The following is a 23355-nucleotide window of genomic DNA, read 5'->3' as shown; positions in this document are numbered from 1 at the left end:
ATCTCTGCCGAGCAAGAGAGAGAGAGAGAGAGAGAGAGAGAGAGAGTGTGTGTGTTTTCCTGAGAAAAGTTCAACAAAGTAAAAAGGTTTTGTTTGTCAAGGTTCGGCTCTACTCTGGTCTCCCTCGTCTACTGTCCCTTGTCCTCCCCTGATTCTCCAACTCTCGACTACTCTTGGCAAAGTGACGGTTTCTGCTGCTCTCGAGGTCTGAGAGAGGTCGAGTTGATGATGGTCTTCCTGATCGTGACGTTCGTAGAACAACAAGAACGGGTTGTTGTTGACGACTTCCCCGATTGACGAAACTTGTACAGTCTCGTCTGAAATCCTGTACCAATCAGGTAATGTCGAGTCCAAACTAGTCGGTGTTGTCGTGGTGCTGGCTGGTGGAGGACGAGGTCTCCTTCGAAACGCAACGTAATGTCCGAAATGGTGACTACCGTAATGAACGACCATCGAGCTCAACCGGTACAACGTCTTTGTCTTGCCCTTGTCGATCTCGTTCGGATGCTGGTGACGATCGTGGTGATCACAGAATGGATCGAGATCGAGATACTCTGGAAACACGACTCGACAGGAATTCTTGATCGGACCCGAATATCCATAATGTGTAGATCGGTTCAGATGAACGAGTAACGTTTCAGGAGTCTTTGAGAAGTTCAGAAAACCCCATGAGCTCGAGAATCCGGGTGAAATGCCGCGAGAGAAAAGAGAGAGAAACGTACCCGGGCTAGGTTGACATTTTTGCCAGCGGCACTCGAAGCTCTCTCCATCTTGATCGCCCCGGCTTCGCCTTGTTCGAGCAATTTTTCGAAATCTCCAGCATCGACCACCGTTTGAATCTTGTCGACCAGTTTCTGAATCTTGCGTTTACGATCTTTTCTCGAATTCGTCATCTTGGAATCTTTCCCCTTCCCGTTCTCACCAGTGACGGTGCTAGAGGATGTTGAAGAAGAAGAAGAGGTGGCAGGAGCGGCTAGTCGATCACGTTGGAGTTTGTATTTGTCGAGAGTGGCCAACATGCAACATTTGCGACAAGCGTAGTCACTGATCAAATCGGCTTTCGTGTATTCTTGCAACAGATCGTACAGCGAGCAACTCGACTGGATGTTCGTGTTTTCCCAATATCAACATACCGAACGACAAAATCAAAGGAAGAGAGAGGGAACTGACGACTGGGGGCACGTTGAGCATCAAGAGTTCTTCCGCCTCGTGTCTCGTGTCACGAACATATCCACAATTCATACACTTGACCCTCTGACTCCTCAACCAGAACCACGGATCGTTCATCGTCGTTCGTTTCCCTTTCCCCTTTGCGTCCCCGACCACGGTTTCAATCCTGAACCCGTTCTTGAGCTTGACTACCTCGTTCAACCCGCTGCCTCTAGTCGCTCGTTCAGTACGCTCGACGAGGTGAGCGAGTTTGCGAGCTTCCTCCTCGACAGCATCCCTGATCATCCCCCACAATTCATGTGCATCTTGTTGTTCGCTACTCGCGAGTAACCGTTTCCTCGTTGGGCTCGAATCGGCGAGAGCGCTCGCGAGCTGAACCGGTCGCAGAGGAGGCGGGCGAGACGAGGTCGAAGGAGTGTTGAGTGCGATCAGGGTATCGTACAGCGCGTACGTCACTGGCAACCCGTACGAAAGGGACTCGGAAGTCGTCAAGAGCGAGTCGAGGTACGTGATGAGCGTGGGCAGTGAAGCGAGAGCCTGAATACCGAGCAAATAGGGGTATTGCAGTGTTAGTCGCAGGTAGACAAAAAGAGCGATAACGACAGACTCGCTTGGAGGGTCGCGTTGAGGAAGCACAGGTTGCCTGCTGCATTCAGCAGGCCCGGGAAATGGAGGTCTAGCGCGAGAGTTTTGCGTTAGTACGGGACGATGCGTGGGAAACTCGGGAGACTCACTGGATGAATTCCACGCTTCTGTACCTTGTTGCGTGTCTGCGTACCTCCTTCTGATCGTCGAACCTTTCCCTCCTCCAAGAGACGCCGACGAAGAGGTTGATGAGGATGATGTCGCAGTCCAGTCAACTTTGTTCGCTCCAAACGCTCTTCCACTCAAGATCGAGCCAAACGCCATCTGCACGAGTTCCGAGTAGGATTTGAACGAATTGCGGGACCAGAGCGAGACGACGAGGATCAATGCGAGGACCAAGAGTTGGGCGACACTCGACAGCAAGGGTTGGAGCGATTCGGGATCGAAGCCGGGTTTCGGAGGCGTCCTGTGCGAGTACTGCGAGCTCATACCATTGTCCCCGAGGAAAGCGGCACAACGGAAATTACGGAAAGAGGTGAAAGAAGCCGACCGAGACGCGCAACTCGCGCCAGCTATAGCTCGCTTCCTCCGACGTAGCAGTGGCATGCGGATTCCCATGCCGAATTCACGAGTAATGGCAAATACTCGGATTGTGCAAATTGAGGTGAATCAACGATATGGTTTGCGAGCAAGTAACGACGTAGTGTAGAAACAACGAGGGGGCACGGACAGATACGAGAACAAAGAACATGGAATAGAAGGTACATGAGAGTCAAGTGAACTCCCAGGGAAATGTGATGAGCTCAGAGCATGCTCTGCCACACAGGCAGCTCGGAATAGTCGATTCCCGATGTCGACGTTGAAGGGAGAGGAGCAATCTCGCGTTGTTGACGCAGGGCAGCCATTGCTCGATCTGCAGAAGTGAGCGGTCGAGGAGGATGAACTGGACATGCAGTCGCGGTCGATGAAGAAGGAAGTGGCGATGCGGCGTGCGACGTGTCGGGCGTGTCAACACTGGCGCTGGTCGCCGTATCGTCAGGCACTTGAGTGGTGATTGTGGTTTCGGTCGTGCCTTCACCCTCGCGCTCGCGTGTCAACGCCCTCCTCCTACGAGCGAAAGCTGAAAACGACTGTCGCGGAGCCCAGGGCTCCTCGGTCCCAAACTCGTCTCCACCGTCTCCGACATGCTCGACGAACCCAGCCCTCCAGATGCCTTCCATGAGGGGCGAACTCGTTTCGTCGCTGTCGTCCTCGTCTTCCGAGATCCGGGAGCCCGGTCGTTGATCGACGTGGCGAATGATCGGGAACTGATCGTATCGCCTTTGAACTTCCGCTCTGGTCAACGCCGCTCCGAATTGTCTCTGTTCGAGGTCTTGACGATACCGGTGCTCCTCACGGTCCCGTGTTTGCTCGCTGTCGATAATTGCAAGTCGACGCGCATACACCTCGCGAAGCCTGTCCAGGATGTTGGTGTCCCGTATGAGCAACTCGATCAGAAGCTCGTTGGCGTCGCGAGCAATGAGCTCGCCAGGTTCGCGCAGGATCGAGCTCGCCATGAGTCGCAGGCGCAACGTGTCGAACGAGTCGATCGTGTCGGCAGGAAACGGTGTGTCGGGCTCGCCGCAGATGGCGACCCACAGTTCGTAGTAAGTCGGAGGATCGGGCAACAGGGCCGGTACATTGCGCCGGTTTGACGGAAAGAGAGGGTCGACGACTGAGTTGGAAAGCGCAGGTGGTGCCTGCGCGTCCATAGGCATCATATCGGAGCTGTAGGATCTGACCGAAGCCACAGCGGCGGCCGAGACGCTGGTGAGCAGCTCGGAAAACGAAGGCTCCGGGCCCTCGAATCCAAACAAAGATCTTTGCTCCATGTCTCTCAGGCGATCGCTTGGATTGTACGTAGGTACGACATCTTCTGCCCTCGTGTTCGATTCAGTTGGTTCAGACGAGGCCGTCGTCGCCAATGCGGTTGTTCCGGAATCGAGGCGAATATCACGAGATCCCGGGCTGAAGGCCGCTGTAAGTACGACACGATTTGGGCCTTCAAGCTGCACTGGTCTCGGGCGAGCTTCTCGTATGCGGGTATGGATAACAGGCGGCATCGGGAACCGCCGGGGTTGTGACGCTTGAACAGTCTCGTCCGACGCGTCAAGGTCGGCACTGTCCCTTGCGGACGTCGATAACGACGCGTGTTGCTGCTGTGTAGGTCTCGCTCTCCTGCCGGTGTTGCTGGTCGACGCGATCGGGACAGCGGGAACCTTTCTTGGTCGCCGGACCGCCGTTTCCTGCACGATCATCGTTCAGTATTGCGTAGACGGGACCAGGCGAAGGATCGGATCCTCACTTGTACGAGAATCTCGAACATCCTGACGGTGTTTTCGTCCTTGTCATCGAGACCGACGGCGAACTCTTCAAAACTCGTCGGACCCCCTCGTCGCTTGGGATTGTTCAGCGCGGCCTGCAACAGGAGCTTGCATTTCGTGAGAAACAAGTCGTCGTAGTATGCCGGACTCGGGATCCCCATCGCCGCGTTGTTGCGTGATCAAACTCGCGTCGTGTCTCGCGATACTGCAATCGAATATAGTCGACCTCGTTCCTGTTGCTGACTGCCTATCGACTTTGTCGTGGGTGGCGTGACGTGTATGCGGTGTAGCGGGACGGACGTGGAGAGGTCGGGAAAATCGGCGCGAAGATTTCATTGGCAACCAGCTCGTGGCCGCTCTTGCTCTCTTTCCCCACCCCAGGTCACCACTACGTGAGTCCAGACCCCTCGAGCATGCAGGCGAGCGCCCAGTGTCCGCAGATGAGCTGAACCGGGAGCTCCTGTCTTTTCCAGTTTTTCCACCTTTTCCGCCATGCTTCTCTTCCAAGACATCATCACCGGCGACGAGCTCCTCACCGACGCTTACGACGTAAGGCACAATTTTGCTCACTGTTTGTCAAAGCTAGACGGTCGGACAGACGAGGATGTTGGCGTGGAGCGGGGGGACAATGGTTGGATTGTTGCACAGATGAACGCGTCGAACCGTCGGGAACGATGTGTGGTTATAGAGTGGGCTGCAGAGCACGCTTGTCCTGCAGGACCGTCAATGGGGCGAACCTGGGCGGCAGCTCGACAATCAAGGTCACAGCGTCATGTATGCGAGACAGCTGATACGTTGCCTTCTTTCTCTTGTCGAACAGCTCAAGGAAGTCGACGATGTCGTCTACGAGGTTGACGCTCAGATGATCACCATCAAGGAGGGTGATGTCGACATTGGAGCGAACGCGTAAGCTCTCTATAACTCCCCAGTTGCCTCGACTTCCGAAAGTTGACCACTACTTTTCCGACAGTTCGGCTGAGGAGGCTGCCGAGGAGCTCGCTGAGGGCGAGATCTCGGTCAACAACATTGTCCACTCGTTCCGTCTCACCGAGACCTCGTTCGACAAGAAGTCGTACCTCACCTACCTCAAGGGCTACATGAAGACCATCAAGGCCAAGCTCCAAGAGTCCAACCCTGACCGTGTCCCCGTCTTCGAGAAGGCTGCCGCTGCTTACGCCAAGAAGTGAGTTTCTTGTGTGCATTGTTCGTACGCAGTAGGTCCTGACATGACTCGACTTGCTCAGGATCGTTGCCAACTTCAAGGACTACCAGTTCTACTGCGGAGAGTCGATGGACCCCGATGGCATGGTGTGAGTAGCCTACTGTCATTTTTCCTTGTCGCTTGGTTGCTGATCGCGTTAACATTGATCGCTCTCTAGTGTCCTCCTCAACTACCGAGAGGACGGTACCACTCCCTACCTGACCTACTTCAAGGACGGAATGAAGGAGCAGAAGATCTAAGTGGAACAGAAAGCCTTGGAGCCCGTGAGGAACGAACCGGAAGCGGAAAATTCCCCCCTGAAAGAAGTTTTGGTTCTCACCCCTCAGGGCTCATGCTGTCCCCAATCCTCGCGAGCGTTGTCCCTGTAGAGTTCCCTTCATCCTTTTTTGGTCTGTATGCTACTGTGGTTTCTATTTGCCATCCTTATTCGACTCTTGGTTCGGCTCTTCGGATAGGGGGTTCGCTCGGCCGTGCTTCCTGCACGTTTTGGGCAGTGCTTGTCTTTGAACTGGTGTGAAAAGTCTCTGTCGCTGCTCGGTTCTGCCATGCCAGACCCCTCCAATCACGCAAGCTCGCATGACGCTATCTAAGAAGATCGGAGACAGTCGCAGAGCTTGACCTCGCCTCCTCCTGTCCGCCAGTCCCAGTGCCGTTTCAGGCATAGTCACAACATGCCAGAATGCTCTCGACGATCTACAACATACTGAGTGGCTCATCGACGAGCTCACCGCCTGCCTCAACACCATCGACTTCATCATCACCTTCGTCCCATGACGTTACCAAAGACTCCTCTCCAACCGAGTCGACAGCATCAGAGCACCAAGAGACTGCACCAAGCCCAGAAACTTGTACTTCGTCGGCATTCTACCGCAAGTTGGTCGACAAAGGCAAACATTCAGATGCGAGACTCGCGCAGATCAGGACTCGAGCAATTCGAGACGTGCCGCCGAGGGAACCTCCTCCGGAAGAATGTTGTGGAGAAGCGTGTGGACTCGAGTGTGTCACGACCTTGTGGTGAGTGATCGTTTGATCGGCGTTTAGAAATGGAAACACCTTTCTAACGCTCCGCTGCTGCGCAGGTGGGAAGAGGAAAAGACGTGAGTTAATCACACGAGCCACGTCATCAGTATCCTAGACTGACGTGCCCATGGCATTTTGTAGCTGGCGAGATCTCCATAAGGATTGGAGATCCATCAAAGCTGCGATCGCGGCTGAACAGGAGGAGACTCGCAGAGCTCGCGAAGAGGAGGAAGCTCTCAACGGCGTGCCTGACATCTCGATCAAACTCGAAGAAGAAGAGACCGAAGACGACGTGATGGACCAAATCACTCGAGGATGGAAAGGGTGAAGCAGGTCTTCCAGAAAAACGACAGTTCACCGTGTCGCTCTCGGCAACTCGAATGTCCGATCTTGTCGACGCTCGGCACTCTGCACACCGAGGCTCAGCAATTGAATGCCCTCTTCCTCGTCCACCAGTTGATCGCCTCGTCGGACCCGACCTCTCCTCGCCTTTTGTCTCGCCCATCCTGACCCGAGCTCGTCCGCCTTCGAACTTCGACTGCGTCCGCAAGGTTCTCCGCAGAACGTGAACAGCCACGCGCCTGTCTCGCGGTGTATGGTTCGGATCATCCACAGCGTACAGAGAAGGGTCGTCAGCAACAAGAGACCGACCACGCCAGCTCCCTATCAAAGTGGAATATGGTCAACACGAGCGGCGGGATATCCGTTCAGTAAAGCGACCTTACAATCTTGGTAGCCTAATTGGACGACAGACTTGTGAATCAGCTCGTCGGACCCGAAGCGCAAAATCGCCACGCAGACTCACAAGCTTGGCTTCATCGAATTTCGCGTCGCAATTGAACCCCATGAGTTTGCCCGCGGCGTTACTGTCGCCATTCCGAACGTGTCAACAATACGACATGGAGACATTGTTTATGGCTTGTCGAGGCTTTACCAGGATTTTCTCAAATCGTCTTGCTTCTCGAGGATCCCTTTCAGCACGCTCCAGAGCTTGGTCACAGTTCTGAAAAAAACCAAGGCGCGCCGAAATCAGTGATCACGTGCACCGTACCGCGTAATCAAGAGTGGCAGCTGTCATACAGGTAGCTGAAGCTCCAAGTATGATTGGTGAGCAAGAGATTGAAAGACTGTAGCGGATTCAATCGACTCACGCTGATCCGCACAAGTAGACGGCATAAGCCCACAAGAACAGTTCAACCTCGAGCAAGGCGCCGAGTAGACCCGCCAAACCTGTCGTCTTTGCGAGTCAGCTCATTGTTGCGGATGACGGTAAACGACAGAAACCCCACCTATCGCAACGTAGCACAGTGCTCCGCGGAACATCTGCGTAACAATGTTAGTACGGACATGAAGGTCTGCAAGATCGTAAGTTCCCAATACGACGCACGAACTGAATGTCGTGGATCCAGTCCATCACCGGAATGTGACCGTACTTGATGGCCTGTTCAAAAAGCGTTGAGATGACGAGAGTAGAATCAGCGAAGGCAATGGAGCCGCGAAAGCTTGAACAACTCGCCATGTAGCTCGGCCAGAACTCGTGCATGATTTTCAGCGGCGGGAATACCACCTCACGCAAGTAGTACGCGGCGATAAAGTACGACTGATAATCGCAGAGAAGGGTTTGCGTGAGCTCGATCGCTCGGCTGATTCTGAAGCAGGAAGATAAGGGACTGACGCCAGCGAGGCCAGCAGAACACACCACGACGACTCCTTTGATCGAGCAAATGCAGCCGACGATAAACTGTTCTCAAGACGCACAGGCTCGGTCAATCATTCGTGATGTTCAAGAACGGAGAAGGACTGGAAGTTCACGGGCTGTAGCCGTAGAAGGGCAAAGGATTAGCTCGTGATCGTTGCGACTGCAAGAACCCGACAACGGAACTTTGGGCGACATGAACTACTCACACACATCGTTGGTGGCGAAATGCGTTTCACGCGCCAAGCCTTCCCGCCCTCAAAGTCTTGTTGGTATGGTTTGATGAGTTTGAGCAGTCGCAAGGCAAGGGTGTATGTTCGAGGGGGGAAGAGGCGGAGGCGGCGCGTCCTTGTCATGCTTGTCCGACCCAACTCCTCGGACCTGCTTCAAGCGCTGCAACTCGCTTCACTCTGGAGGAAAACTGAATCCCAGCGACTCGTCTGCTTCCCTACATCACTGGATCACAAGCTTTCGATGTCAGAACCGTTTCTAGTTGAGAAGGCCCTAGCGCTCGCAAGCGGTCCGGCCTCGGACTCCTCAGAGCTTCTTACTCGATCGTGAAGGTGTGTCAGTGCGCCTTCGACAAGTCCGCCCCATCATTTCAGACGCTGAGCGACGAGTCGGTGCAGCTGCAGGAGGCTATTCTCATCTCAGAGCAAGCGCTATTTGGCCCGAGCTTTGCCGTACAAGGGGATAGTTGCAAAGTTGGTGCAAGCGTCTCACATGAGGCACGCTTAGTTTGAAAACAGGGGGAAAGAGAGAGCAAACGCGAGCTGTCGCATGCGCAAAGCCCGAAGGTGGTGACGACACCGCGACCGAGTTTGGTCTGATCGTCTCGCTCGCGCTTCAGACCTTCTGTCGATCGCGCCCATTCATCGCAAGCACCCTATCACTCGCACAACCGAACTTTCGCCTGTACGCCTGTAAGTTCCCGCAAGGTGACTCCGTGTGCAGCTCGCACGCATGTGGGGGAAAAGGGGAATCTTGGGGAGCGAGCGAGTTTGACGCGAGCAGCACGCACAGGGACATCCCATCAGCAGACATCAGACCTGACCACCGTCCATTTAGTCTGACAGAAGCGCAGGATTACATCATCCTCTCCTTCGTACATCGCGCTCATCTCTCAACCTCTCGATCATCAGCGGCAGCACCCCATCCGCACCAAAGCAATGGCGCCAGATCCTGCCGAAATGCCGAGCAAGATCGACACAACGGTACAGGACAACAAGTCATCAAACTCAAAGACAGCCGATGAGAGTACGGAGCAATCTGACGACAACCTAAACTCGGGTCACACAGCCCCAGCCGATTCCGCCAAATTCAGCTCGCCGAATGATTGCAACCATCCTCCAGACCTTAGTGGCTGGGGCATGGGCGGAGAGCGATACGGAGGAATGGGACAGGCGCGACTCCGTGATTCCGAGACTGACCTCGAGGCCGCTCGCAAGGCGCACGAGTCTGATCAATCGAGCCAAGGCTCGTTAGGCGAGACAAGTTCAGATTCGGACAGCGACGGATACAGTGTCGCATCTCACGCTGGTGAAACGCAACTCTCTAAAGACCGACGTCATGAGATGGAAAGCGAGACGAGGGAGAGGGAGCTATTCGAACAGGGAGGTTCGAGGACATACCACGGCGGTATGAACCAGGGCTTTATGAGGTGCGCCATTTTCTCAGGACATTGTGCGCGCCAGTCTGCGCGGAAAGCTCATCGCGAACTTTGCTTCTTAGAATGTTGCACACGCTCGCTCGCGAAGATCCCGATCGTACTGCACGCTCGGAGGACCCTGTAGCAAGTATCAGGGAAGCCATGTCTGCAGGATCTCGCCAACCGTCATCCCGCATGGCGCAATCGCAGTCCCAATCTCGAACCCCTTCTCCAGCTCGACCGTCAGCCTCGTCTGCGAGTGTTGCCGAGAGTCGCATCAAGCAGCAAGACATGCTTACCGACACTAGACATGGGGATGCAGACGAAGGCGAACGCACGGACAGCTCAGCCGACGCCCAACCGTCCAAGAGCCAATTCATCTCGCCTGGATCCGCCGCTAGCTCTCCTGCCGCAGCGCACGGTACAGGCTTACCTCAGCTCGGTCGTCAGCGATCTACGGCTATGCCAGAGGACCTGTCCAAATCGTCGATCCTCGCGATCCACCGTCCGATTGCCGCCCGCAGGCGCACCGAAACCGGAGAACCGGGTGAAGTTCAGGGCCCCGATGGCATGTACGCTTCCCAGACTACCGAAGGCGAGATTGCCGAGGAAGGAGAAGTGCCCAACGCGACGGACGCGTTGCTCGAAGAAGCCAAGCAGAGGCCTTTGCCCCCAAGTAGGACTGAGACGGCCAAAACCGAGAAGAGCCTCGGGCGGAGGCTCAAGCTCGCAGAGAAGCTCATGGACGTGTTTGGGCTCGAAGAAGTCGAGGATGTGGTCGCAGGTGAGCAGCTTAAGTTTCTTCCGCCTGTCCTGTTCGTGAGCTTGAACGCATCCCATTCGCAGAGTTCCCATGTTGGCTCTTCAGGTCGGTGCTCCTACAAGGGTACTTGTACCTCACTACCGGTCACGTCTGCTTCTACGCCTACCTGTCGCAGAGAGAGGTGAGAGACACTGCTCGTCAATGCCTCTACTCCTGACTTTCGCTGACCCTGTCTCCGCGCTCTAGGGGACGACAGTTCGCTCTGGCTCATTATCGGTCCGAGGCAAGGCTCGGCGCTACAACAAGCACTGGTTTATCCTCAAGGACAGCATTCTCAGTTGGTATCCATCTTCGACGGCAAGTCATCCTCTCGATCATCCGTTCTGCAAAATCGGACTGTGCTGATTCTCGTTTCGTTGCTGAGCAGGATCCTTACTTCCCCGATGGTCACGTTGACCTGCACTACTGTATTGCTGTTGAGCCGTCCTCGCACAACCGCCACCACTTCAAAGTGACGACGAACCACAAGCGATGGCACTTCAGCGCGGACAGCGAAGCAAGCCGAGATGAGTGGGTAAAGGCGATCAAGAAGGTCGTGTTCCGCTGCCAAAACGAGGGCGAGAGTGTCAAGGTAAGCGATCGCATGTCTCGGTAGCAAGGCGATCACTCATATCGGCCTGCTTGCGCCAGATTGCGATCCCGCTCGAGACCATCATCGATATCGAAAAGTCGTCGTCGCTCGAGTTTGCCGAGACGATCCGCTTGCGAGTATACGATGCCGAGGAAGGTTACTCGATCGACGAGTACTGGTTGTCGTACTTCAACGACATGGACATTGCGCTCGAAAAGCTCCATCTTGTGCTCGACACATTCCGCAAGCTGCACCAGGACGGACAGCGCGTCGCCCGCGACCAAGACATCGGAGACACGACGCGCAGGGCCGTTGCCGACATTGACGACCCGGCAGACCAGCGCAAGCATTACCGCAAGGACATGAAGGAGAACAAGGCGAGTCGGCGCAAGCTGGCCTCCGGTCTAGGCGCTGCCGAATTGTCAGCGGGGACGTCTGCGCCCAAGTCTGAAGCGGGCTTACAGCGAACTTCGACCCAAGGCAGCTCTCTCGCGTCCAAGCTCAAGCTGTTTTCGTCTTCCTCCTCTTCCGCCCCGGCAAATTCTACTTCTGCGTCGGTCGCGACCTTGCGCCCGGTCAACGATAGCAGCGAGACGACGACTCTCGCAGACGACGAGTCCGCAGCCCCGCCCGTCGGCAGCGCTTCTTGCAGCGCTTCTAACAGGTCCTCGTCCGAATCTATCAACTTGAACACGACAAGCCACACCTACCCTCCCGAACCCTCTCCTTCCGCGGGAGAGGTGTCGGAACCGCCACGCCGGACCTCGACGCTCGGCAAGATCTTCTCTGCGTCATCAACAAGCAGTCGCAAGATTCTTGAAGTGGTGACCCAGAGTACCCTTCCAGGACGGAAGAGTTCCAAGGGCAAGACCGCAGCCGACCAGCGTCCCAATCCGAATAAGACGGTCCTCGACGAGACCCTCGTGGAGGAGCCCGATAACGCCAAGGACGACGACAGCGGCAACAAGAAAGGAGATGTCGAATTCCGCAAGATGTTCGGACTCTCCGAGAAGGAAGAGCTCCTTGAGCGTTAGTGACGAGTCATTACTGTGCTCTAATGAGATGCCGGTTCTAACGTCTCATGCCTGTCGACAGAATATCCCGCTTACCTTTATCGAGGATTGCCAATTTCGGGACGAGTGTACATCTCGACCAACTTCTTCTGTTTCCGTTCTTCTGGCATTCTCGCGGTCAAAACCAAGGTACATTCCAAGCAATCATCTCGTCCGTTTCCAGAGCTGATCCATGCGGCCTCTCAGATGTTGTTGCCGATTTCCGACATTCTCGATGCTTCGAAGCACCGCTCGTACCGTATCGGCTTCTCGGGTTTGATGGTCGTCATCCGCGGACACGAAGAGGTCTTCCTTGAGCTCAACAGCAACGAGCGCCGGGACGAGTGCCTCACCAAGCTTACTGCTCGGCTCGATCGCGTACGCGAGAAGCGCAAGGACAACAAGAACGACGACGAGACGCACGAGCACCGAGAGCTTACGGCGCTCCTCGACCTCTCTGCTTCGGTCGTTTCGAACCCGGCTCTCGATTTCCCTCATCCTCGCTCAGAGGCTGTTCAAGGGCAACCCCCTATCATGTTCTCGTCGACGACTTCCGACTTTGTCACGTTCCGCCCCGACAAGCCCTTACGCGTCACGTGTCTCACAATCGGTTCTCGCGGCGACGTTCAGCCCTACATCGCGCTATGCAAAGGCTTGATGGCGCAAGGTCACAAGTGCAAGATCGCAAGTCACGGAGAGTACCGCAAATGGGTTGAAGGACACGGTATTGAATTCGCCGCCGTTGGAGGTGATCCCGCCGAACTGATGCAACGCAAGTCCCTTTCTCCCCAGTCCTGCCCAAACGAGAGGAATCTGACATGATGTTTTGTACAGTCATGATTTCGCACGACTTCTTCACGATCTCGTTCATGAAGGAGGCGATCGGCAAATTCCGTGGATGGCTCGACGATCTCCTCGACAGTGCCTGGGAAGGATGCCAGAACAGTGACGTTCTGATCGAGTCTCCAAGCGCAATCGCCGGTTACCACATTGCGGAAGCTCTTCGAATCCCGTACTACCGGTAAGCATGTTGCAGTGCGACGAGCGGTTACAAATTTGCTGACATCGCACATCGCATGACAGTGCTTTCACTATGCCATGGTCGCGCACACGCGCTTACCCTCATGCGTTTGCTGTTCCCGAGATCAAGATGGGAGGCGGTTACAACTACATGGTAAGAGGACTCCTGCGCACGATGCTCTGCCTCAATGTGTTGAACATTTTCTTGATCCCCACAGACGTACACTATGTTCGACCAAGTCTTCTGGCGAGCGACTTCGGGCCAGGTCAACCGATGGAGGAAAGACACACTCAAGGTGCGATCGACGAACCTTGACGCGATGCAGCAGCACAAGATTCCCTTCTTGTACAACTTTTCGTACGTAGCGTCCCGCTTTCGAGCTGCAAATGCTTCTACTTCTGTCGCTGATTCGTCTCCGCTCGCTGCTAGACCGGTCGTCATCCCCCCTCCTCTCGATTGGCGCGAAAACATTCACGTCACTGGGTACTGGATTCTCGAGAATCCCGGCGATTCCGATTCGGGAGACAAGTGGGAGCCGCCCGAAGACTTGATCAAGTGGATGGACAAGGCAAAGGAAAACAAGAAGAAGATCGTCTTCATCGGTTTCGGTTCGATTATCATTCCGGACCCTGTCGCCATGACCCGCGTCATTTCCGAAGCGGTAGAGGAAGCAGATGTCTATGCGATCGTCGCAAAAGGCTGGTCGGACCGCGCAGGGTCAAAGGACGATTCAGAGGAGCAGAAGCGAGAGGCGAAGGAGAAGGAGAAGGAACAGTCAGAATTGCTCGACCGCCCCTTCATCTTCAACGTCAAGTCAATCCCGCACGATTGGCTCTTCACTCGGATAGACGCCGCCGTGCATCACGGAGGCGCAGGAACGACTGGCGCGAGTCTTCGAGGTGAGTCTCGATTTCTGTGCTGGTATGGCCCTCTTGACAGCGTGGCTTATTCTCTTCATCCTCCTGATAGCGGGTCTGCCCACGATCATCAAGCCTTTCTTCGGCGACCAGCACTTTTACGCTGATCGAGTCGCGACCCTCGGCATCGGAACGCACTTGCACGACTTCAAGACGAAGGAAGTGACGGAAGCGCTCGTCACGGCTACGACTGATGAGAAACAAATCGAGCGTGCTCGTCAAGCCGGAGAAGACATCCGCAAGGTAAGCTCTCTCTGTCTGCCTCGCATGTATCGTCTTTTACTTACTGGTGGTGGCGACTCGATACAGGAGGACGGTGTCGCGAGCGCAATCGAATGCATCTACCGCGACCTCGAATACGCCCGCTCTCTGATCCCACCACCGACCGATGTCGAGAAGGAGATCGGAGACTCTGCACAACATGAGGATGAGGATGCCGACGACATCGCCAACAGTGTCGCGCGGGATCTCGACCGAGCGGACCGACTCTCGGCCAAGGAGAACAGCAGTGATGCCGGCTCGATCATGAGCCGCAAAGAAAGGAAGAAGCGAGACGAGGATGCCGAGAAAGATCAAGGGCGATCGAGGGAGCAGAGTCAGAACCAGGGTCGCGACGAATCGAGAACCGCGAGCTCTTCGGACGAAGGGTGGGAAGTCATGAGTCGAGGCTCTACGACGGAATCGGCTGTGAGCGTCTCGAGGGGATCTTCCGAGACCCGCGATTCGACGAGGAGCGGTCAACTGGGTCACGACCATGATGATCACGGCAAGGACAAGGATGGACAAGGGTTGACCGCGAGGATGCTCAACATGCTCGGCAAACCTCTGTCACATACCAAATAACTCCTCTTGGTCGCATCTGTACATAGCTAGTCGCCTTGCCTGTATTCCTTTTCGAACAAGAGTTCTTGTATTTATACCTCCGGCTCGTCTCTTCTGCGCATTCCTTCTTGCTCAATGTACCAATATCTAATTCTCTCTGACCCACACATCGCAATGAACGATCGGAAAGAGTTCCAAAGCAGTCGAAAGAGAGAAAGCAGAACCGGTCTAAAGCTAGATCACCTGACGCCAAAGACGCGTCTACGCAACCAGGCAAGAATACTGTGTTTCTCTGACAACTACGCACCTCCACCTCGTCTCTCGCTGATCGCATCAAACGGGTCCTCACGCGATGTGGCGGTCTGATACAGTTCGACCGGGGTTGTTCCATACGACGGACTAGGTCGGATCGGTCCTCTCGATACGGGTGCATCATCTCCCATCTGTTCCAGATTGAGAGCAAGCGTATAAGCCCAACAGTGCCAGCAAGAGAGAGAAAAGGGGAGTTCCCGAGAGAAAGAGACTCGCAGGTTCAGGAAGGGTTCCAACGGGAGCGGTCATTCGAGGCGGTTGCTGAGCCAGGACTGGTGAGGTGGTGCTTGTGTTGAGGTTCATCGATGGCGCCTCGAACGGCGATTGTTGAGAAGGTGGGGACGCAGGAGGGTGAGGTGGTTGACCCATGACGAGGATCTATCACGATACGTTTCCGCCGTTGAGCTCGGTTGAGAGAGTACGAATGAGAGAAAGAACTCACAGTGTTGCCCTCTGGGTCTGTTGCAACTGTGAGAGACGGAAGGACGAGACGGACCGATCAGGACAATGTCTAGTAGCGGTCGAGGGAATCAGATCTGGAATACTGACAATAAGTCCCGGGAGGCGGTAGCCCAGGGTGATTGCCAACCCTCATACTGTTCCTCCGATCTCTCGTCTTCTCCGTCCATCCCGAATACACGCTCGCACCGTCATTCGCGAATGCCGCTTGATCGTGTTTCTTTCGCAAGTAGATCAGGGACAGAGCGAGAACGATGATCAACGCCAATCCTCCCAACACTCCTCCGACAATAGCTGGCATTGTAAGCGATCCGCATGGATCAAATTCAGTTGATGATGCGCGGTCTAGGCTCTTGAAAAGGGGAGCTGACCTCCGACTGGTGTAGAAGAATCGTTGCCGCCGTTCGACGAACCGTTCGAACCGTTCTGACTGGAGCCAGATGAAGAGCCAGCTAGAGACCTGTCGCGATGCTCACATTTATGGCACCCTATTCAGCTTGTTGTGACGGCGTTCAAGGGCGAGACGAAAAACAACGCACGCGGTGAAAGTGTATGTCGGATTCAAGGAGCTTGCCAAACTGAGGATCGATTTCTGATTGCCCGGATCATTCTGTCCGTAGCATTGATCTCCAGAAGTACCGGCGCTGATCTGGATGTCCGGAGTCGTGGCTGCAACGACAATTCAGCTTCGACACTCCTAGACGAAACTTGTCGACAGCTCAATCCAGAAGCCCTCTGCTCACTCTGATGTCCGTTTGTACCGGTCGCTCCAGATTCGATCACATCTGTAAAGGAGCTCTTCATGAGTCATATTTTTTCTCAAGAAAGAATGAGGGAAACCTACAAAACATGGCCGCCACGCTCAGTCCGGGCGGTAAATCTGCAGAATATCTCAAATGTGAACTTTTCCCTGATTCCTGGAAGTGATCCAAAATGAATAACTTACCGCAATTCCAGACGAACGATCCTTCCGTCTTGTCATCGTACGCTTGAGGCAGCGCGAACGTTTCCACGAATGTCTGAGTGCCACTGACAAAGAACCCGAGGTACTTGGGACCGACTGGTGCCGTGTAGATCCATGAAGAAGGCGAACAGGCTGAAATGACCGAAGGGAGGTTGATCGAGGTCTTGATCGTCGAGTTGGTCGTTGGAGGTTGTCCTGGACTCGAGGTAGCTTGAACAAACCCACTCGTTGTGCTTGAAGTTGAGAGTTGGGCCGATACCGAGACGAGTAGACCTGCGAAGACGACAGGAAACAGGCATGAAGGGAGCATCTCTGCTGCTGGCTGGTCCTGAACTGAACAGCCCTTGCGAAAGCTGGTTCTAGCGCTTTGGATCGTATCGAGAAGAGCGCGCGGTACCAAGCGGGTGAGATTGTAGAGCGAGCGCCTCATTTGGCTCGAGCGTCGCGCTCAAACCCCGTCCTCCGCAGGCTTTGCCGACGCCACACCTGCTGCTTCGCAGACAGTCTGACACGTGGATCATCGTTAGTCTAACTTACCTACAGGTTGTTGGGCAGGTGGCCAGATGGAACGAGGATGTAACTTCGTGTTTCACCGCGAAAAGGGAGCACCGAAATCAGAACCAATCGCGAGCATGACGGTCTTCGCAGAGCTGCTCGAGGTGTGGATTTCTTCAGCGTCTTTCAGAATACTCTGTGTATTTCCTACAGGTGGTGGTACAGGTATATGCAGGACCGCAGCTCTAATGAGGGGTTTGACGTTCAACAATCTTGTTGATTCGGATGCATTCTGGATCAAAGGTTTTCAGGTTCACACCAGCTCTACGCTAGCCATCAGGGTGTGACTCACCGATTTCGGTCTTTGCCGGATCAAACGGTAATTGGCAGAAGAAGCCGTTCTTGACGAGATGGGCAAACACCTGGGTCGACGACGGCCCCACGTCAGCAAGTCGGAATATGAGAGCCTCCCATCGCGACAGTGGAGGATAGTACTGTACCTTGGTCACTTGCTGGTCGATCTGCACGCAAGTCTTGTCTTCTGGTGCTCCACCACTTGTCGATCCCCGGACCCGGCACAGTTCCATCTACTCGGCAGTCGTCGACATGGGTCAGTCAAGTAGGCGGACAGTGCTCGAATGTGCTCTGTACTGACCACCGGTGCATCCTTGTGAGTCTCGTTCAGCAGGTAGGTCGCGCTGGGCGACACACCAATGAAGTCATCAACTGGTTTCGCTTGCTTCTCGCTCAGGTCGGTCGCAGGAATCCGAGGGTCCATTGTGTCGTGTCTGCTGATCAAATGCTGCAGCACTTGTAATTACGGGCTGTTGGAGAACGCGAGAAAGAGCTCGCCGTGCGATTCACTTTCACCTTCTCGTAGCAACTCGCACAGCGTGTCGAATGAACTGCTTCGTTTGCTCCAAATACCTGAACGGAGACGATCACTATGTCCAATCTCACCTGAACCACTGTAAGCCGTCTCAGATAAACGCTGAGCCTTTCCTTGGTCCAGTCGTCCGTCCGGGTATGTGCCGCTCACGACGTTCTTGAACCTCAATCAACAGGTCTGGATCGACAAGGATTCTCCTTTGACAGCAGAGAACCACTCGCTCAACCCTCGCCCGCATCCGCCTCAAATTGCACCGCCCCCGCCTCGTTTGCTCTCCCTGCGCCGATACCGAGTCTTGCAACAGACCGTGAACTTGCACACGCCCTACTAGCTCAAGATTCGACCGATGATTCTTCTGGCTGTCCATGCTGCCATGCACACTGGTCCGACATGAACCTGTCCCTCCCATCAACGACCCTCGCAACCCTGTCTACAGTGGACAAGGTTGAACAGGGACGAGCAAAACATGTCGATAAGTGCCTACAGCAGAGAGAAGCGTACAATCAGCATGGAGAATGGGAAATCGATGACAAACAGGATGGCCCGAGCGGACACACCTCGTCGAGGGCACTCGAACCTGAAACCCCCATCTCAACAGAACACGTCGGTTGGACCGGCGCAGTAGGCACGAAAGCCGAAGTGAGAGGTACTCCCAGTGCGTGATTCATATCTCACTGTATATTCAGAGTTGTCGCTTAAACTGAGGGAAGTATATAGGTCTGCTCCCGCTCTTGCGACGAGCACTGAACAAATCACACGATTCGGCGCATGGTCGGACCGTCCTTGCTTACCTTGTCAGCGATCACACCCAACATGTCAGCACCAAGCTCGGCGACTGGTGAGCGCTCGTCGCATCCTCGTCCTTCCTCTCTGAAACGTCGGGCTCATTGTTCGTGCATCATTCAGGGGCTGGGGTTGCGGGTACAAGAACCTTCAAATGCTGTTCTCGTCCCTGAGACACCTCCCACAGTACCGGCAACACCTTGCTCGTTTCGTCTCGCTCGTTTCCTCCTCGTCCAATCGCTCGCTTGTTAGCCCTCCATCGAATCGACTTGAGGAAATTCCGATTCCCACCATTCCTGAACTGCAGCATTTGCTCGAACAGGCCTGGGCAGCCGGTAAAGATTTTTTCTCTGACCAGCTGCAACTCTTGATTCAAGCGTCATCTTTGTGCAGGGTACGATCAGGAAGGAGCGAGACATTTCAACTACAAATTGCGGGGATCGAAGCGCTGGATCGGCACTACCGAAGCCTACACCGCTTTGACCTTTTTGGGAATCAGGTCGGTCCATATATCTTTTCCCAACTTATGCTTACTCGAATGCTGAAAAGATATATCGTGTCTTTGAAAGAGCTCGAATTGTTGACTTTCCGAAACCGAAGTTGAAGCCCGTCGATTCGGGGGTGGTACGAGAAAGATCCGAAACGCACGCGACGCTCATCGTAAGCTCTCTCTCGTTCCAGAAAACATCAAATCAAAGATCTCGTATGGAACCGCTCACAGTGTTCGAATCGACGCTTCTGGTCTGGTGTAGAAATGGCTCATCTCGTACTTTTCGACACCTATACCACCGGATACCTCGTCTCGCGATTCGACGTCGCCTGAAGATGCGCATGAGAAGCTGTTGTCTAGTCCGGTCAGGTACGTGTCGAGAACGAAACAGCCGATCTACCTCCAACATCAAGGCCATTCGCGCACGATTGTCGGAATCGAAAAGTCGAGTCAACCTACGAAAAGAAAGCTCTCGACGACGACGAAGACGACAAGAGACGGGTTCAATCCGGGAGTAGGACTTGAAGACGAGTGGTGGTTGTTGATGTTTGATCCTGGAGAGTGAGTTTGCCATCTTGGTTTCGAAAACTCCTGGTTCCGGGGTATAGCGCTGAACTTTTTCGAAACTTAGGCCCATCTCGAACGAAATCAAGCAACTCGCTAATGGCTTTGACACTGATTCGCAAAAGCAGGAGGAGGATCCTTGTCGAAAGAAACTGAAACGGAACGGATTTCAAGACAAACTATCTCGTTTTGATCATTCTTTGCGAACCGAGACGAATCCTCACGAGTTCAAATTCGGACAAGTGTTGAAAGTGTTTCGAGTCAACATGAAGAACCTCAAGAGAAGGGACGAATATCAGGCAAGTGACATACGATCTCTCAGACAGTGCCCGAAATTAGTTTTTTGACAATCGTTTTATGATTTTTACAGATCTTGCTTGTCGAGGAAGATGGAGATCCACTATCTGAGCGAGAACAGGTTGAAAGGAAATTTATCAAGTCTGAGATTGGACACGCATGAGCTCCTCTGTTTTCCCCGATCTAAGAAGTCTGCTTCGATCTCACACTGTTGTTGCTATTCCTTCTTGCTTTATGCACGTAATATTTTGTCAAGCTTTGACCTTATTCTGAGAAGTCGTGAATCGTGCATGAGTACGACCGTTACTCGCATCTGTAAGTTGCGAGACTCGCAAAGCTCTTTCTTGCAAGTGAGAGAGAAATAAACAATGCATGCAATGACAACAATAAATAGATAATGAAGAAAATAGATAAGAGCATCAAACCCAAGTACTGATAATGTACGTATGTTACAAGAGGGGATTCTAATGTTTGTGAAGGTCCCACTCTGCCCAACTAGTTGGAGGTTTGTATCCAAACAGATCTCTGAGGACGAGACTGACGACATTGTACGCACTGACCGTTTCGGTTTCCATCGTCGAGATCAACCGTTCAAACGCGTTGATGTAGTAGAACCCATCATCACTGACTCTGATGGGTGACAAGTCTTTTCGAGGGTTGACGATGGGGTCCAATCGAGGGTACGCGAACCAGGTCTTGTTGATCGTCCTCAAGACGTTGTTGGTTCCAAAGATCGCTTCGAGTTCAATCTCTGACAAGAGTTCCTTTGAGAACAGTTTGACGACATGCACGGTTGACGAATTGGTAGGGTCAAACCTGATCCCGATTGACGCCGGTAACGGTTTCAGGTAATTCAACGAGTTGAATCGAGCTTTCGAATTCGATTCAGTCGAGAAAGTCGAAAAGATTGAAGTGGGTACGGTCGTCTTTGGGGGTAGGGAAAAGTACGATGCGAGAGGGGTCGAGGCGTTTGTGAGAACAATCGTGACTTGCAGAGGGACGTAAGGTTGAGGTGAAAACTTGTGCTCGAGTTGTGGGACAGAGATGCCAGTTTGGTGGAACGGGGCAGCCAAGATCACGGCCTGACAAAACGAATACGGTACAGAAATGCTCAGCTTGAGGAGCTTTGGAACGAGGCACATTCAGAGACGTTGAGAACTGACATCGTAAACTCCTCCGCCTTGTCCAGATTCAGTCTTGATCAACCATTTGCGACGGCTTGACGCGGCTGTCCCGTCTCCGTCAAGCTGAACAATCTCTTTGACTGTCGTGTCGAGTTGAAGTTTGGCCTCGCTCCTGGTTGCAAACTGTTCAAAGATCTGACGGTTGCCCCCTTTGACGCTGACGGCGCCGTTCGCTGCGAGACTGACGAGTGCGCCAACGCCATGGATCTCGTCGATCGGAGTTCCGTAGTTGACTTGGGTCGCAGCGGAAACGAGCTCGTTGGTGAATAGTGGAGCGACCGAGCTGTATGCCAAGTATTCGGAGCCCGATACCGATGCAGGAGTCAAGAGGTTGACGGCAGTGGAAAAATTGGCGATCGAAGTGAACGGGAACGAAGCCGAAGCGATAAATTCTCGCGTGTAGAGAGAAACGAAAGACGCTACCGTGGTTTCGACGAGCGCTTTCACTTTGAAAGGAGATCGTCCGTATCTGGTTTGGATCATCCCGAGGTCAGATCGACACGAGGTTACTGGGTCCAGGGCGAGGAAGCAAGTCGACGGGGGCAACTCACCGCCAGAGCAATTTGGTCTTGTCCCACCAACCCCTGCCGCTCTCTTTGAACACGAACTGCTCTCCATCCCATACTCCCGTGTCTCCATCCTCATCCTGACCGTACGCGGTCGCTACGAGGTTAAACTCTTTGACGGCCTTGTTCAAGTTCTTGTTCGCGGCGACAAAGATGCTCGCGCCGAGTTCGATGGGGTCCTCGTCGACATCAGGTCCTGTAGTTGGCGACAAGTAGGGATCTTGTCCGTCTTGAACCCAGGGCCACAGGACGGTCGAGCGACCTCCAATGTAGGGAGAACGTTCGTAGACGGTGACTTCGGTCGTCAGGTTCCTCGAAGTTAGGTTCGAGAAGTGTTTCAGAAAGTATGCTGCAGATGAACCTGTAGATACGCGAGAGAAGTCAGCCTCGTTGCTCGGAACTAGTGGGGGAATTCCCCGCGTCGGCGAGCGCGGTGCTGGTAACGTCGTAAACGTAGCAGGAGTGTTGCCGCGCGCAATGTTGTAGTGATTGTGAGTAGTCGCTCACCTCCAGCTCCGGCGCCTATGATTGCCACCCGTGGAGGTTGGCCATCGTGATCGAACTGGTTCCAGGTGCCCTCCCGAACCGATTCTTCAAAGACGCCGGCAGTCGTCTGGCTGTGACTGCAGGTGTCGTATCCGAAGCGCAGGTGAGGTCTCACAAGGTGGACGAGTGCGGCAATCGACAGCACGAGCGGCAGCGCGAGAATATGAAATCGAGACCGACGAGATGGGCTGGTCCGGTTGGGTGCCACAGTCAGTGGCAGGCTGACGGGAATCTTGCCCATCGACAGTCGTAAGGTAAGAGGTAGTTGCGGAGGTGCGAGACCCGCTTCGATCGAGCAAAAAATCGAACCTCTCACAAGCGATCAACGACTGAATAAATTGCGTAACAGTACAAGCAATGACATGGGATCCTACCCTCTACGCCTTGGAGAGTCTACTTCCACCTAAAGTTGGGGAACCATTTCTTCTTGAACACTTCGCCTTTGGCCGTGCGGTCGATCGCATCCTGGATTCGCGCATAATGCTTGGGGAAACTTGCAGGTTTACTCGTGCGCTCGGTCATCGGGAACTACAGAGGGCCAATCACGAAGTGAGATGGTGCGCGTTTCTTTGAGATTGATCAAGAGGAGAATCAAGGACTGACTGCTTTGAGCGCTCTGTTGTCGATCAACCGATGCAGGCTCGCGAGAGTCTCTTCTGCCTTGAGTGCCTGCACCTTGCTGAGCTCGTTCACTGGTCCATTGTAGGCGTCGCGAGTTGCGGTGGCGGTGGATGGCAAGAAGATTCGATCGGAAGCCTTCTTGATCGACTCGGAGAATTGGAGCGAAGGGCGCAGGACGTCCTTTGGCCACTGCGATGCGGCAGTCTCGAATGCAATCCGGAGAGTCTGACTTGAGGGAGGCATGTTGAGGCGAGTTGAGTGAACCGGAAAGAGTG

The 23355-nt window shown here is 54.1% G+C and overlaps 11 protein-coding genes across 11 annotated transcripts; 4 read left to right on the top strand and 7 right to left on the bottom strand.

The window, feature by feature from the left end:
• Positions 1-96: 96 nt before the first annotated feature.
• Positions 97-2244, bottom strand: JCM15063_000109 (ubiquitin carboxyl-terminal hydrolase; the record flags this gene model as incomplete). The annotated part of the gene is made up of 5 exons (XM_076679278.1): positions 97-645; positions 723-1100; positions 1171-1707; positions 1782-1846; positions 1905-2244. The coding sequence occupies 5 exons, from the start codon at positions 2242-2244 to the stop codon at positions 97-99; spliced, it is 1869 nt and encodes a 622-aa protein (XP_076533587.1).
• A 314-nt stretch (positions 2245-2558) lies between these two features.
• Positions 2559-4279, bottom strand: JCM15063_000108 (uncharacterized protein; the record flags this gene model as incomplete). Its single annotated transcript, XM_076679277.1, has 2 exons — positions 2559-4040; positions 4100-4279. 2 exons carry the CDS (start codon positions 4277-4279, stop codon positions 2559-2561), a joined length of 1662 nt encoding a protein of 553 aa, XP_076533586.1.
• A 331-nt stretch (positions 4280-4610) lies between these two features.
• Positions 4611-5579, top strand: TMA19 (Tma19p; the record flags this gene model as incomplete). The annotated part of the gene is made up of 5 exons (XM_076679276.1): positions 4611-4667; positions 4939-5024; positions 5089-5301; positions 5363-5428; positions 5498-5579. The coding sequence occupies 5 exons, from the start codon at positions 4611-4613 to the stop codon at positions 5577-5579; spliced, it is 504 nt and encodes a 167-aa protein (XP_076533585.1).
• Positions 5580-6019: 440 nt separating this feature from the next.
• Positions 6020-6688, top strand: JCM15063_000106 (uncharacterized protein; the record flags this gene model as incomplete). The annotated part of the gene is made up of 3 exons (XM_076679275.1): positions 6020-6354; positions 6420-6437; positions 6502-6688. 3 exons carry the CDS (start codon positions 6020-6022, stop codon positions 6686-6688), a joined length of 540 nt encoding a protein of 179 aa, XP_076533584.1.
• A 26-nt stretch (positions 6689-6714) lies between these two features.
• JCM15063_000105 (uncharacterized protein) lies at positions 6715-8271 on the bottom strand (the record flags this gene model as incomplete). Its single annotated transcript, XM_076679274.1, has 9 exons — positions 6715-7023; positions 7086-7097; positions 7166-7226; positions 7295-7363; positions 7512-7590; positions 7650-7683; positions 7748-7960; positions 8036-8101; positions 8266-8271. 9 exons carry the CDS (start codon positions 8269-8271, stop codon positions 6715-6717), a joined length of 849 nt encoding a protein of 282 aa, XP_076533583.1.
• Positions 8272-9225: 954 nt separating this feature from the next.
• ATG26 (sterol 3-beta-glucosyltransferase) lies at positions 9226-14931 on the top strand (the record flags this gene model as incomplete). Its single annotated transcript, XM_076679273.1, has 14 exons — positions 9226-9716; positions 9788-10488; positions 10551-10648; positions 10714-10824; positions 10895-11098; positions 11158-12127; positions 12194-12300; positions 12358-12922; positions 12985-13171; positions 13234-13324; positions 13389-13528; positions 13601-14070; positions 14141-14331; positions 14398-14931. The coding sequence occupies 14 exons, from the start codon at positions 9226-9228 to the stop codon at positions 14929-14931; spliced, it is 4860 nt and encodes a 1619-aa protein (XP_076533582.1).
• A 411-nt stretch (positions 14932-15342) lies between these two features.
• Positions 15343-16955, bottom strand: JCM15063_000103 (EGFR-like transmembrane domain-containing protein; the record flags this gene model as incomplete). Its single annotated transcript, XM_076679272.1, has 8 exons — positions 15343-15600; positions 15665-15690; positions 15772-15975; positions 16053-16111; positions 16221-16350; positions 16425-16466; positions 16526-16561; positions 16628-16955. 8 exons carry the CDS (start codon positions 16953-16955, stop codon positions 15343-15345), a joined length of 1083 nt encoding a protein of 360 aa, XP_076533581.1.
• Positions 16956-17385: 430 nt separating this feature from the next.
• On the bottom strand, positions 17386-17918 carry JCM15063_000102 (uncharacterized protein; the record flags this gene model as incomplete). Its single annotated transcript, XM_076679271.1, has 4 exons — positions 17386-17432; positions 17493-17562; positions 17641-17727; positions 17796-17918. The coding sequence occupies 4 exons, from the start codon at positions 17916-17918 to the stop codon at positions 17386-17388; spliced, it is 327 nt and encodes a 108-aa protein (XP_076533580.1).
• Positions 17919-18040: 122 nt separating this feature from the next.
• On the top strand, positions 18041-20326 carry JCM15063_000101 (uncharacterized protein; the record flags this gene model as incomplete). The annotated part of the gene is made up of 9 exons (XM_076679270.1): positions 18041-18110; positions 18205-18684; positions 18747-18867; positions 18936-19147; positions 19206-19311; positions 19382-19472; positions 19565-19863; positions 19934-20165; positions 20237-20326. 9 exons carry the CDS (start codon positions 18041-18043, stop codon positions 20324-20326), a joined length of 1701 nt encoding a protein of 566 aa, XP_076533579.1.
• A 301-nt stretch (positions 20327-20627) lies between these two features.
• On the bottom strand, positions 20628-22700 carry JCM15063_000100 (uncharacterized protein; the record flags this gene model as incomplete). The annotated part of the gene is made up of 4 exons (XM_076679269.1): positions 20628-21245; positions 21327-21816; positions 21899-22274; positions 22421-22700. The coding sequence occupies 4 exons, from the start codon at positions 22698-22700 to the stop codon at positions 20628-20630; spliced, it is 1764 nt and encodes a 587-aa protein (XP_076533578.1).
• A 152-nt stretch (positions 22701-22852) lies between these two features.
• Positions 22853-23323, bottom strand: JCM15063_000099 (ubiquinol-cytochrome c reductase complex assembly factor 2; the record flags this gene model as incomplete). The annotated part of the gene is made up of 2 exons (XM_076679268.1): positions 22853-22987; positions 23063-23323. 2 exons carry the CDS (start codon positions 23321-23323, stop codon positions 22853-22855), a joined length of 396 nt encoding a protein of 131 aa, XP_076533577.1.
• Positions 23324-23355: the final 32 nt, after the last annotated feature.

This window comes from Sporobolomyces koalae (genome assembly GCF_050403365.1).
Source record: "Sporobolomyces koalae JCM15063 DNA, S_koalae_JCM15063T_v1_ctg21, whole genome shotgun sequence".
NCBI lineage: Eukaryota > Fungi > Basidiomycota > Microbotryomycetes > Sporidiobolales > Sporidiobolaceae > Sporobolomyces > Sporobolomyces koalae.
Note: the sequence above shows the minus strand (reverse complement) of the source record. Positions and strands in the feature narration are given on the sequence as shown.